Raw genomic sequence first — 13,647 nt, 5'->3', positions numbered from 1 at the left:
ATGTCAAAACATGCACCCAGTAATCTAGAATGTAGAAAACAGAGCATCAACATAGTTTTGAGCCTCCTAGTTACCGAGCATGAAATAGCAGTCTCCTTGGTGAAGGGGGATGGCCAGGCCAGGGGTCTCTATGTCCCACGAGATCTTAAAGCCCACATGCCAGGTGTCAGGGTCTCTGCCTTCAAGTTCAGGGTCATCATCACTGTCTTCTTCTTCAGGGCCTATCAGAAGAGAAGAAAACAATCAGAAAACAGATGCTTCCACTGACGTTCTGGATGTTATAATAGTTTTCTAAGGAATAATTGAAGTTTTAATAAACTATTGATAGTTAAGTGATGTGGAGCCTCCTTTAATGCCACATTAAAAAAAAAAACACACTTAGGAATATTTGTAATATGCCATTTATTTCTTAAGCAAAAAAATCTTAAAGCAGTGAGGAAATAACCTTGGCTAGTAAGCAGAGGAAGAAAGACATTTTTGTTAAATTCCATGCAAATAAATTAGAAAATCTAAGTTAAATGAATAGATTTTTTAGGAAATAATAATTATTAAAACTGACTGCAAGAAGCAATAGAAAAGTTAAACAAGCCAAGGGGGTATAGAGGAAATTGTCAAAGAACTCTCTCTCAGGAAAAAAAAGATCCCAAGAGCTTCACAGGAGAATTTTACCAATAATTAAGGTGGCAGCACTGAGCATGGATGTTGGAAGACGCGCTGATCTTCACAGGCAAACGGGCGTGGCTGCCTACCCTCCCCTCCAACTTCACCTGGCACCCTTCTCAACATGGCACCAATGAAGCCTTGACTGACAGAGACAGGAACGGCAATCAGTGTTTCTGACGTCGCCCATAAATCCAGCACCTTTGAAATGTGCTCACTGAAATAATGTTTGCTTGAAGATTTGCTTCCCTCCTTGTGCTGGGTAGGAAGGAGGGAAGCTGTATTCCAGGCACATTTTTTATTGCCTAAGTACAGTGTGCTCCCTCTCTCAAAAAAATTAACTTGTAATTATCTATAGCAACTGCAACTGATTGTTCTTGCCCCACGTTATTTTGAAAACAGACAGAAGCAATAGGTTCTTACTTGCCTTTAAGCTTCAATAACCCTGGAAAGATTTTAGATGTCTCAGTGTTAGATGAATTCCCAGCTCCCGCTAACCCTGCTGTCAAAGAATGCTAAGTTTAAACATCAGGCTTAAAAGGTTAAAACATCCTCCCAAATAACCTATTTGATTTTTTTAAGATTTATTTATTTATGCATATAGGAACTGGGGTACAGGCCAGAGATGTGGGGGTGAGAGGACTCACCAGAGACAGAGTGGGGAGCAGAACAGGCAGATCTACTGAAATACACTGCTGAGGGGAGCAGCGGGTGAGACAGGAGAGGTCTGCTGCACCACGTGGGGTACTCTCTGGCCGGCCGGGGATCAAACTCGTGCTGCAGAGGCTGTGGATTGCTTCATAGTGCGGTGCTTAAACCCCTTGCGCCACCAGGGAGGCCCCCTATTTGATTTTTTTATGCTAACTCATTTTTGAGAAAAAATTAACTGCCTTTAATAAAAGATAAAGGCCATCAAATATTTTGTTTATGCGTTTCAGCTGTATGCAACCTCTGTGACATAGGAAACAAAGATAGAAACTGAGCATGAAGGAAGAGATTAAAGTTCTAATCACATGAAAGACATCACTTGAAATTCTGTAACCTATTTAATAAGATACACCATTAATACTCTTAAGTATATATTCATCATCACCAGACATGAAAAAATAGCCTGACTTTCTATTCCCTTACCCAAGTGCTAAGACTAAGACTGACGCTAGCAATTACTTTCTGTCTTCTCTTTGCCCCACATCTAAGAGGCCTCAGCAGTGAGTCCCTTCCTGACCATGTCACTGAACTTGAAGCAGAGAAGCCCAGAAGGTGCCGGTGGCCGAGTGGTACACAACAGCCAACGATGCCATCTCCGTCCGGCTCTGACCTCTGACATTTCTTGGTCTGGGACAGGGAATACGTTTTTTAAGAGCCCTGGTTAAAAAGAGCAATGGCCCAGTGCATATATAGATCATCGAGTCCGAGTTGCAAGAGTGTCGGGGGAAGGTGGATAGGCAGGGGACAGGGCAAGCGAAGTGGACAGGGGCCAGGCCATAGAGGGCTAGACTTACACTGATGGACTCTCTCATATATCCAATCTGTTTTCCAAAATGACCCCCCAGAACACAGAAGTTTCTATGTGCAGACTTGGGGTAATTTTTCAAGACACCTTTTGAAAGTAATGACAAGTGGCATAAGCCAGAGAACATTCGGGAAACACTCCTGAAGGGCTCAATCCGTAAGAAGGACAGAGGCACTAAGGAGATGACTCCGGGCAGAGGCCTACGATCCAGAAAGGCTTTCTGCAATTGCTCCTGAGGAGCGCAGCGTGGGACCTGCGCTGACACAGACCACCTCCCTTCTCCTCCTCAGTCCCTAAGGAATGAATATTCGAAGAAATGAAGAATTCAGCGAAGTATAAAGAGAAAACAAAACAGCAGGCTTAGAATCTCTAATTGAAAGTTGTTCTCAGATGCCTGGAAACAAGCATTTCAGGACAAACACGGTCTCCTGACCCAGATAAATTGCAAAATTAATGATACGTTTTCTGCGATTTTAGGAGAAATACTGAAAACTCTTTACTGAAAATGTGAAGCCCTTCAAAATGATGCCTGGCTCTGGCAGCTCTCAGATTAAGCATTTGGGGGGAAAATTAAGAATAAACATTCATATACATTGGAAAAGCTCATGACACCATATTTCATGGACGGGGGTGGGAAGAAAGTAAAAGTGAGAAAAGGAAAGAGAAATTGCTTTGAGGGTTCTTGGCAAAAGCTGCAAAACCACTGCATTATCTGAGGTAAAATATGAAATGAGGAAAGGAAGCAGGCTAATTCTCAAACAATGCATTCTTCAAACCAGAGCCTCTAACAAAAGAGATCGTTATACCTTGGGCCACCTCAGGAAAGTTACCAAGAGAGTCCTGGAGACTCACAGGAAACCTTTATGTTGTAAATAATGCAGAAGACCAGACCAAAGTGGATTAATCCAAAGAGCAGAGAGCCTGATGCAGGGCTCAGGGTAGATGGTGGAGACCCAGCTTCTCTCCATCCCACCCAACGTTCATGAAAAAGGAAAAGGGTGGCCCCAAAACGATCGCAGTCACTGGGGGGCTGTCGAGATGTTCACCTGGCTCAAGAGAGGAAAGCGACTCCAGAAAGAGGCAAAAAATGAAGGGGGAGAAACTGGCCCTGTTCACACAGTGAATGTTGTACCAAGGCCCATCTGCCTGTCTTCTTTGGAGAAGGGTCTATTCAGCGCCTGCGCGTGTTTTGACTGGGTTCTTCGTTCCCTTTTTATTGAGTTGTATGAGCTCTTTGTAGATCTTGGCTGTTAGGCCTTTGTCCGATGTCTAATGTGCAAATACTTTCTCCCATTCAGTAGGTGTCTTTCTGTTTTAATCATAGTTTCTTTCCCAGTACAGAAGCTTCTTGGTGTGATATCATCCCCTTTGTTTACTTTTGCTTTTACTTTCCTTCCAGTCCCCAAAGACATCCCTGTAGCCAATGTCGGGGAGTGTTTTGCTTCTGTTCTTTTCTGTTTGGAATGGATTCTAGTCTGGTATCCAAACCTTTCATCCATTTTGAGTTAATGTGTGTTTACGGTATGAGAAAGTGGTCTAGTTTCATTTCATTTTCCTACGTGGGGCTCACCAATTTTCCCAGCACTATTCATTGCAGAGACTTCCCTTTCGCCACTGTATGCTCCTGGCTTTTTTTTTAATGTGACCTTCTAAAGGGGGGGCCTGTCTTTCCTATTTAAAACTGTAAGTGGGGCCTCCCTGGTGGCACAGCGGGTTAAGCGCTGCTCTGTGAAGCTATCTGCAGCCTCTGCGGCATGAGTTCGATCCCTGACCAGGAAGAAACCCACATGGCGAGCAGACCTCTCCTGTCTTGCCCGCTGCTCCCCTCAGCAGTGTATTCAGTCCGTCTGCATGTTCTGCTCCCCGCTCTGTCTCTGGTGGATCCTCTCATCCCTCCCCCGGCATCTCTGGCCTGTACCTCAGCTCTTGTATACATAAATAAATCTTTAAAAAATAAAATAAAAAATAAAACTGTAAACCTGGGCCTCATCCTTGACATACAATCTCTTCATTTATTTTCTGTCTCCACTTGCTGGGATAAAAACTCCACGAAGGCAGGGATTCTTTGTCATTGTTATATGTTTAGCATCTAGCAGAGTGCTTGGCAAATAGTAAATGCTTACCGTTGATTCAATCAATAATAATTACTTCTCATTTGACTTATAGGACCAAACAAGTGTTCCTGAGCAGTACAAGTGACTTCAAAATAAACTGACAAGATATAACACAACACAGTGAAAGCAAGTTCAAAAGAGTTTCAAACCTTAGACAAGGAAGCTGGGAAGCTAAGAAAAAAATTAATATCAGAGCATTTTTTAAAATTACGAATGCTCCAAAACTCTTAGCTGCCATTACAATCTCTCTTTCCACAATCTCAGAGGTAAGCTAAGAAATGTAAAGTTATTCATTTCAAAGAATTGAGTACAAATTTATGGGAACAAATTTTCATCCGTAAATGTGCTCAGCTTTTCCTGCTCAAAGACAAGGATGGGAAATCTAAAGTTCAAGTAAACCACTGCCAAGCCCTACTTTCTAAGGTGCCCCATACTCGGCAGGAGTCAGGGACTGCTCTTCTTCCTTACCCTCCTTGACCTGTCACAGGGGTTCTGGAATCACTCTGAGGATGTGCAATTTTAACTAGTTAAAATTCTTAAGAATTATTTTTCCTGTGACAAAGTCACAGAAAATATGTTTTCTCCCAAAAAACAAAGATAATAACCAATAGTTACTGTTCAAGTGATTTTCTTTTGAAGGTGTTCTAGTCAAAGAACGAGGTGTAGGAGCATATAAGCTATTTTTAATACCTTCTCTGCTGAAATTTAGTTGCGTTTTTGTTTTGTTTTGTTTTCAGATCTAGAAGCAATTGTCAGCAAAGCCAGAAGAGAGAAATCAAATACTTGGTCTATTTACACATGCTTCCCTGAAGCCATTCCTGATTAAAAATTGTACCATTTCAATCTTGCTACTGAAGATAGCTATTAACCAGAACGGCTTGTCAAGCCAATGAATTCAGCGTATAACCACCTGTGTTCTATACAAATTACTTCTCAATGACCTCTACTCAAGGAAATAAACCAAAGAGGGATGCTTGGTTCAAATCCACATGAAGATTTCACCGGGAAAAGGTATTGAGAGCCACGTCCTGAGGGACATTCAGCTTCAGCACAATTTTATTTCAGCAGGAAGCACTTGCTTCTGCTTCTGAACTCTCAATGCATTTACCTGACCCTCTCCTGTGGCGTGAAAACCTTTCTTATCACTTCAACAACTATATAACCTTGGACAAGTCACTTCTGTTCTCTCCACCTCAGTGTTTTCATCTGTAAAACGAGACACTTAAACGAGGTCACTTTGAAACTCCCTTCCAGACCTGAATTTCATCATCTCACAACTAAGATCACAGAAGCACCCCTTGCCCGCCACCCTCTCAAGGCAAGAAGGGCCCTTCACGCGCCTTTGCAGCAGCCATGCTGTCTAGACACCCTAATTGAATTTCCCTGTGCGTGACAAGGACACAGAAAACAGTGCAAGTCTCTAGTTACCAGTCTACCTCCTTTAAGGCCTTCCCAAGCCCAACTACGACTTCATCCCAAAGACCCCGTTCAAGCCCATCCCTCCCAAGCTGGCTGTGTTATAAGGCCAGAGAAATAAACTCATTCATTGTCACTTGGAAGAAATGCACCCACCAGAAAGTCCCAAGGCACATGCTTTGTAAACCATCACACCCAACGTCACATGGGCAGCCAGAGACCTAGAGAAAAGCTCCACTTCACAGAACAAACTAAGCCGAAGTACCCCCATCCCCTGATGGCAGAAAGCTGGGCAGGCCCTTTGGAGGAGAGAAGAGAGACGGGAGAAGGAAGCGGATGGGTCCTGGCAGGATGAGCAAGGATCCTCCTCACCTGCCAAGGGAGAATGACATTAGTGCTGTGCCCACAGGGCTGCAAAGATAAAATGAGCTCAAACATGAAAATGCTTATCTCGGTGCTGTTCGCACAGTAGGTGCTCAATAAATGAGGCATCCCGGTATTGATACTGTTCTAGAGGGGATCCTGGGAACCTCAGGGGTTAAGGGAACAAAGGATTTACACTGTCTTTGCAGATGTGAATTCAGTAGTACCCTCAGGCAGGTGATAACTGCATGGATAAGCCTTGCATTACATATATATTTGTGTATGTGAGTTGCGTGTGTGTGTGTGTGTATTTTATCAGTCTAACTACTCCCAGCCACAGAAACTATTCATTAAAAATTTAAATTCCTTTCTAAAAGATATTCTAGGTTTCAAAAACCACTTGATCACCCACGCTCTTAGGAGGACAATAGGACTATTAAACTGTAGGGCAGAGAGCAAGGGGGAACACAAAGACATCTTTGTAGCAATCGGAGCTATCACATACCACTGCCTCAGTTTCACAGAGTTGTCTCCTTAAGAAAGAAACTAACAAACTTCATTGTTCTTTCACATCAGAGTCCTGGGATGTGATAGTTCTTAAATCCCTGGCAAGGACTTATTAAAGATCAGAGGCTCGCAGTCTTTTCCATCAGGACAGCATCAAATCCCCTTCCAGCAATTTTCTTAGGTCGGCATCATTATTTGAGATGCCAGGGAAATGGGTGAAATATCCAACCGCTACACTAGTTCCTTGTTTCAGGCTGAAAGCATAAAGGTAAAGTTCGAAAACATTTGCTGTCCTGAAGGCATTTTTGAGACTGGGAAGACGGTAAGAAAGACTCTAAGAAATTTAAAGAGCACCCTAAGAATGTCTTCTCTAAATCCCTTTTCCAAGACAGTCATTTTAGGAAACAAACAACAATATCCAATTTAAAAGCTAGAGCTTTCACAAAACAATATCCTTAGACGTCCCAGTTCTTTCCCTGATGGGTTATCTAGAACTCTGGTGTACTTAGCAGCTTCCAATAAACAAGTAGGAGATGTAAACAGACAAAAGAACCAATATTTTGTTGAGTATTTCAGATGATCAGGCAAAGAGGCAGCCAGCAGCCATCGCCTGTCCTCTCTGTAGGTTGAACTTCTTTTTTATGACCCAGTTCTGAAATCCAGTGGAGCCATAAACTGACTATAGCAGGAAGAAAATCTGGGTAGGCCACAAAAAAGGCCTAAGATCTCTGTTCCAAGGGGACCAATGTTTCAGAATCTCCAAGAACGAGTTCATCACAGCAACCTATTAGGTCTAAAACTGCAGAATTGATGGGGGGATCGACTGGGGGGTAAGGGGGGTGGAGGGGTGTTGGAGAGTTTCCTGAAAATAGAGAACTGTCTGCTTTACAAAACCCACTCAACTGCTTCTGGCAAGGAAGGACAGTAGTCAATAGTGCATGAAGCCAAGAACAAGTCCGTATTTGACAAATCACTCCCATCAAGACACTGATGTCAACCATAATAAAATATTTTGGCAAGACTGGAAATGTGCACCTGTGGGAACCTGGTAAGGTTTGACAGACTTTTGTTTTCCGGGCCCTTTATCAGCAAGTTAATTATAGCAACTGTGCACCCACTCTGAGCGGCAGAGAGGCAGAGGCTGTGCAAAACCAAGGTGCTGCTCTCCTGGGCGTGGGAAAGACAAGAGGACAGCAGCTTGCACCCGAAAATACGCCGAGTGCAGTGTAGCAGTGAGCACAACAGCTCAGCTAGATGAGAATGAGGCATATTCTGCAGATGTGCAAGAGTGCAAGTCTAAAAGACCCATCACACCTCTGCACACACACACATGTATGGGTGTGCACATGCATAAACCCATGTGTGTACACGTATGTGCACATGCATAAACCCATGTGCACACGTGTGTGCATACAAGCCTGCATGCGTGTGTGCATGACATGTGTGCACACATTCACGCTATTGCAGAAGCAGACATGCACACCCATGTGCATGCACACACACATGTGCACACACGCACAGACCCCCGAGCCTCCAGGATGGCAGGCACGTCACACTGAGAGCTGCTTTTCTGGGGCAGCTGGTACCTTCGCAGCTGTAGCTGTACACCGCCACCGCTGACCTGTCCACCAGGTTTTCATCGTGGTGCCAGCTCACGGCCATCTTCCCCATGCCAAAGTAAGGCTCCTCTTTCAGGTACGGCATTTTCTGGGGATCCATGAAATTCAGCAGAGTCATGTTGTAGGCGGCTCTGTTCCTCAGCTCCACTTCATCCGGCCCTTCATACCCCAGGCCAACCCTGGGGAAGTCAGGGCCTATGCACACCGGCACCACATCGATGTTATCCCTGTCCTTGGCGGCGAGTTCTTCCAAAGCCTGCAGGGTCTCTATCTGCAGGTATTCATTGAGCTTCAGGAAGGTCTGACAAGCAGTGGCTATTTCGGCCTCATTGTATTTCGCATCCACACCCTTCTCCGGCCAGGGGACCGTGAAGAGCCTGGTGTTCAGGTACTTGTAGGTGCAGCCCGGGCTCCCAATCAGGATGCGAGACACCGGGGTGAGCACATCTTTGCCCTGCACCCTGACAAGGTCCCGGAACAGGCAGCCATGCTTGCGCAGCGCAAGGAAGGCTTCCTGGACCTCCTTGTGGAGCTCCTCAGGAACGCTGCCGGCTTCTCGGAGAATCAGCTTAGGGTATTTCAGCTGCCACTAAAAGAAAACCAAAGAAAAAATATGTGTTTACAGATAACAATGATTGTATTATTTCCAAAACTGTGCTTCTGTGCAGGCATTGGAGAAACATAACAACTCTTAGGCGGTATTTCTAAAGTGGATTCATCTCCGTCCAGCCTAAAACAGAAAACCAAATCAAACAGATACCATCAACTCGCCAGTCAAGATTCTCAAGTCCAAGTTCAAACAATTAAGAATCTTTAACATGAGCACAATAATAATAATTTGAGCGTTGGTCTGCTGCTCCCCACCCTCTATTTGTCTTTCATCCTAAGGCCTTCCAGAAAACACAACTTTGTAAAGTACCTGCTTCGCACATTCATGCTTGCTATGTGCCATGGCTATTCTCAGTGGCTTCTACACACCAACTCACTCACTCCTCACACACTTACTAGGTAGTACTACCACTAACTCGGTTTACAAGTGAGACTACTGGAGCATAGGCACGTTTTTAAAAACTTACCCAAAGTCACACAGCTGATAAATAATGGAGCTAGAATCTGAACTCGCTGGGGCCCAGTGCACAAGTTCTTTAAACACTAGATCACACTCAACGCTTTGAAAGAACAATCACTGCTCTTTGGAGCTTCCCAAGGACACAAGATCCAAGACAATTTCTTTCACAACTACAAGTCTCGGTAAAGGTTGAATAAATAAATGAACAAGCGAAAAGGATGAATTAGGAATTCCACAGCACAGAGACAGTTGGGATAATTCTACTGGTGCCACCGGAGGAGAGAACCACAAGATAATTCCTTCTTTTAATAGGGGTTAAATGACGCAGCTTAGGACTCCATTAACTATTTAATCACTACTTCTGTCTCCGGGGGCTGGAAATAAGAATTGGTATCAAATCAGAGTTCCCTGATTCTATAAAATGACACTGACTTTTTTTTTTTTAATCCAACCACGGGATTTTACATTTACCCTATAAAGCTTCATCTGATTGCTTCCTTCTTAGTATTTGCTCCACAATGTTTTTGACATAATTCCTTCCGCAGCCTCCTTCGATGATTACCGATGTACGTGATGAACAAGTAAAGACAATTTACTCTTCAATACATTTTCCTCATTCAACATGTCTCTATAGAGCACCTACCAAACACTAGGCAGAGAGAAAGTTCTTGCCCTCACAGAGATTTGGGTCAAATCAGGTAAACAGATGAGGAAAAGCAATTCCAAATTGTGTTAAGGCAGAAAGAAATCAGTAGGAAATCTGTCATCACAATAAAAAGACTCGCTAAGGAGCTGGCATCTAGGCTGAGGTCTTCAGGGTGGGGGAATGTGCCAGCCTTTGTGCCAAACTCGAGAAGCACAACCAAAAATTACAAAGGTGCAGGATGGATGGCAACCAAGCTATTCTAGAGACAAGAATAACCTACAGCTTCAGTACAGCAGAGGGGTCAGAGGCAGATGACCAGCAACAGGGATGAAGAGAAAGGCGGAGGCTGGAAACTCAGAGTCTGGAGGTCAGTCAGGATTCGACTCTAAATGCACTGCAGGACTTGTGGGGGGGGCAGGTTGAGAGGAATTATTGGGTTTATATTTTATAAAAAATCACTCTATTAAAATATCAGGCATGGACTGGAAAGAGGCAAATGTGAAAGTGGAAAATCCTACCACATGCTAGTACAACCGTCAGGAAGAAAAGTGATGATGGTCCAGATTGGAGACAGAGATGAAAGGACAAGTGAGAATTTTACAGGCAGAGCAAAAGGACGGACTATTGATTAGGGGTGAGGGGTGAGATCTCCAAGGAAAACCATACAAACACAGAAGGGTCCCAAATCAGTTTCTGCTTGCACAAGACAGCCCGTCCAATGAGACCACGGAGAAAATCAAGGGAGTATATTCCTGCAGAAGCCAAGAGAGAGGATGGTTTCAAGGTGGCTAGGGTGGTCAACCATGTCAGTTGCCTCTGAGAGGCCAAGGGAGTTGAGGCCAGAAATTATCCACTAGATGTGGCAGCATGGAAATCACCGGTGACAGTGACAGGAGTAACTTCAGCAGGGTGGGGGGAACAGGTCAGATTAGAATGGGATTATGAGGAAATGAAAGAAGAGTAAGTAAGTATGAGTATCTGTATGAGTGATTCTGTTGCTGAGAAGAGGAAAACAGAGCGGCTGATGGAAAACAAGTTAGGTCAAGGAGTGAGCTTTTCACAATGGAAGGCAGCAGCATACACGAGTCTGTCTGTATACTCCTGGGAACTACAGCAAAGGAAGAGGTTGATGTCACAGAAAAAAGAGAGATTAACCAGAGGATCAAAGTCCTTGAGTGTCTACAGCGGCAATCTCCCAAGGGAGATACCCAGACCCTGGGGGACTTGGACAGCAATCTGCTAGAGTCCCAAGTGGGTGCGGGGGATACGCAGCTATTTTAATTTTAATCTAAAAAAAAAAGAAATCGGGCCTCCCCGGTGGCGCAGCGGTTGAGCGCTGGGTTGCGAAGCTGCTCGCAGCCTCTGCAACGCCGGTTCGATCCCCGGCTGCTCCCCGGCCACCGGAGGAGGGTCCCGCATGGCGCGCAGACCTCTCCTGCCGCCCGCTGCTCCCCTCAGCAGTGTCCTTCGGTCCTTCTGCCTGCTCTGCTCCCTGCTCTGGCTCTGGTGAATTCTCTCACCCTCCCGCGCTTCTGACTGTACCCAGTGCTTGTATAAATAAATAAAAATAAATCTTAAAAAAAATTAAATTAAATTAAAAAAAGAAATCAAGTTTTACTCAAACAGGCATGTGCACGCATGTGTATGTATGTGTGGGTATATATGCACATGCATACACATAGACACACATGTAACATGAGCACTATCACAAAGCAGACAGGAAGACTCAAGGAATGGTAGTTTGTCTTTCTATTTAACTAGTGTTGGTGTGTGGCCGTCACTTACACCCCCTTGAGAGAGCCTCTGTTTACATTTCTCCCCAACTGCACATTCAGGAACCCCACTTCGGCAGCTGGAAATTGGCCATGGTGGAGTATTTGCAGCTCAGAAATTAAAAGATACTTAACATTCAAAGCTGCTTCTCATCCAGAGAGTCAACTGCTAACCATTTAGTAGGATACCATTGTACGCTGTCAAAATTTGTTACCAACAGGAGTATAGGATCAAATAACATTTGGATCGGAGAAAAAAATGCTCCCAATTTGAGGACTAGCTGGAAGAAGAAAGAAGATAAAAATTCACATAGGATTCAAAATTTGCTAATAGGTGGATAACTAGTTTCAGGGGGCACTGGAGGAAGAAAGTACTTCAATTTTCTCCATGAGAGTCACTAAGTAACATGAATCACTAACTAAGAATGTGTGCAGGTGATTAGGGCTGTCTGCCAAGTGATTCTGGGCTCCCCCCCTCCCATCACCCAGCTGTTTGGGCCCACTAGAGAATTCAACTTCCTGGCCCCCTTAGGATGGATGAAACATGTGGCGACTTCTGCCTGGTGAAAAATGATGTCACCTCCAGCTCAGAGCATTTCAGTGCCAGTGCCGGACCCTCCAGAATACCTGTGCTTTTGGCACAGTAACCAGTTGTGGTTGCTTAGATCCCTGAGTTACTACCTTAGTGGGTAGTGAGTGACTCTGAGAACCCACAAATAACATGGAAGTGAAAAAAAGAAATATTGCTGGGTGAAACCACTGAGATTTGAGGGCTGCCTGTTATTACAGCATAATCTAGCCTACCCTGACTGATCCACTATACAAGAAATAGAAGAGATGCAGGAAGTTTCGGGAAGGATGTGAAGGGAAATGAATTAGTCAAATCTGAATATGGGAAAATGATTTTTCCAGGGAAGCTCAGTAAGATTACTGTAGAATACCGTGCCTTCCACTGTGCCAGTGTGAGAGATGTGGTTGTGAATTTAAAGGGACACAGAGCAGGGTTTCATAGCACACACTGTCACGGAGACTGTCAGGGCTATACTTAGGGCATATACCTTCTATATTGCATTTGGAAAAGAGAATTAGAAATAGCGTTCTTTCTGTTTACACCGCCCAGTAAGAGAGCAATACAATTGAGTAAGTAAGAGACAGAACATTCTGGAGTCATGAGCAATAACTAATTTTATGAATTGCTGATTCTCTGAGCAAGTGCCTGAGGCCTTCATCCATGTATCTGAAGCACAGCTACCTAATATCAGTGATTAAGAAGGAAATTCCTCCATGCTTTCTAGCAATTTCCAGCGTCTGTTAAATAAATCCTTGGTATAAAATGTAAAGAAAAAGGAAGATTACTCCCAAGAAATTTGTTTTAGAAGACACCCCCTCTGGGACTGAAAGAGGAACGCATACACACCCTCACGGCTATGTTCACTGTCCACCAGGTCCCAAGACTGCAGAAGAGAGATTTATTTAACATGGGGGGATTAGAACTCTAAAAACGTGGGGAATTCACATAATGCTAGGAGTGTCACACGTGAATACCCCGCCATCAAAACATTCCAAATATACAGCAATAATAATAACATAGGACAGTATTTTGAAAATTTCTTCCCATGGTACCCCAAGTCCCTTTCCCTCTCATCACCTCTGCTCCTTTTCCTGGGGTCCCTGGGCCAGCACTTCAGCACTTCCCCACTAACTGCACTTCCCCTATAAGTAGACTATTTCCCCTCATGCTATACCTAGCAGGCCCTTCTCTTTCTTCAGGCACGTTCTCCAATGAATCTTCCTTGATTTTACTCTCAAATAGGTATCTGCCAGAATCATTCATCACACACTTTTCCTTATCTTTCATAATACTAATCAATTTATATGGAATATTTATTTGAACTATTCACTATTTAATAAGCTCGACTCCAAGAGTACAATCTTCCAGGGAGAGATGACAGAAATTTTATTCTCTGT

At 44.0% G+C, this 13,647-nt stretch overlaps 1 protein-coding gene across 3 annotated transcripts in view; it reads right to left on the bottom strand.

Moving 5' to 3' along the window:
- Positions 1-13,647, bottom strand: part of FTO (FTO alpha-ketoglutarate dependent dioxygenase) — a 331,157-nt gene that overhangs the window by 225,620 nt on the left and 91,890 nt on the right. For all 3 annotated transcript variants that reach the window (XM_054696876.1, XM_037515801.2, XM_037515803.2), the window contains exons 3-4: positions 8,160-8,781; positions 75-221 (exon numbers count right to left, since the gene is read on the bottom strand). In XM_054696876.1, coding sequence (XP_054552851.1) covers positions 75-221; positions 8,160-8,781 — 769 coding nt within the window. The remainder of the gene's footprint in view (positions 1-74; positions 222-8,159; positions 8,782-13,647) is intronic.

Source organism: Talpa occidentalis, unplaced genomic scaffold (assembly GCF_014898055.3).
Source record: "Talpa occidentalis isolate TD23 unplaced genomic scaffold, MPIMG_talOcc4v2.1 talOcc4.17, whole genome shotgun sequence".
Taxonomy (NCBI): Eukaryota; Metazoa; Chordata; class Mammalia; order Eulipotyphla; family Talpidae; genus Talpa; species Talpa occidentalis.
This window is presented reverse-complemented; position numbering and strand designations above follow the sequence as displayed.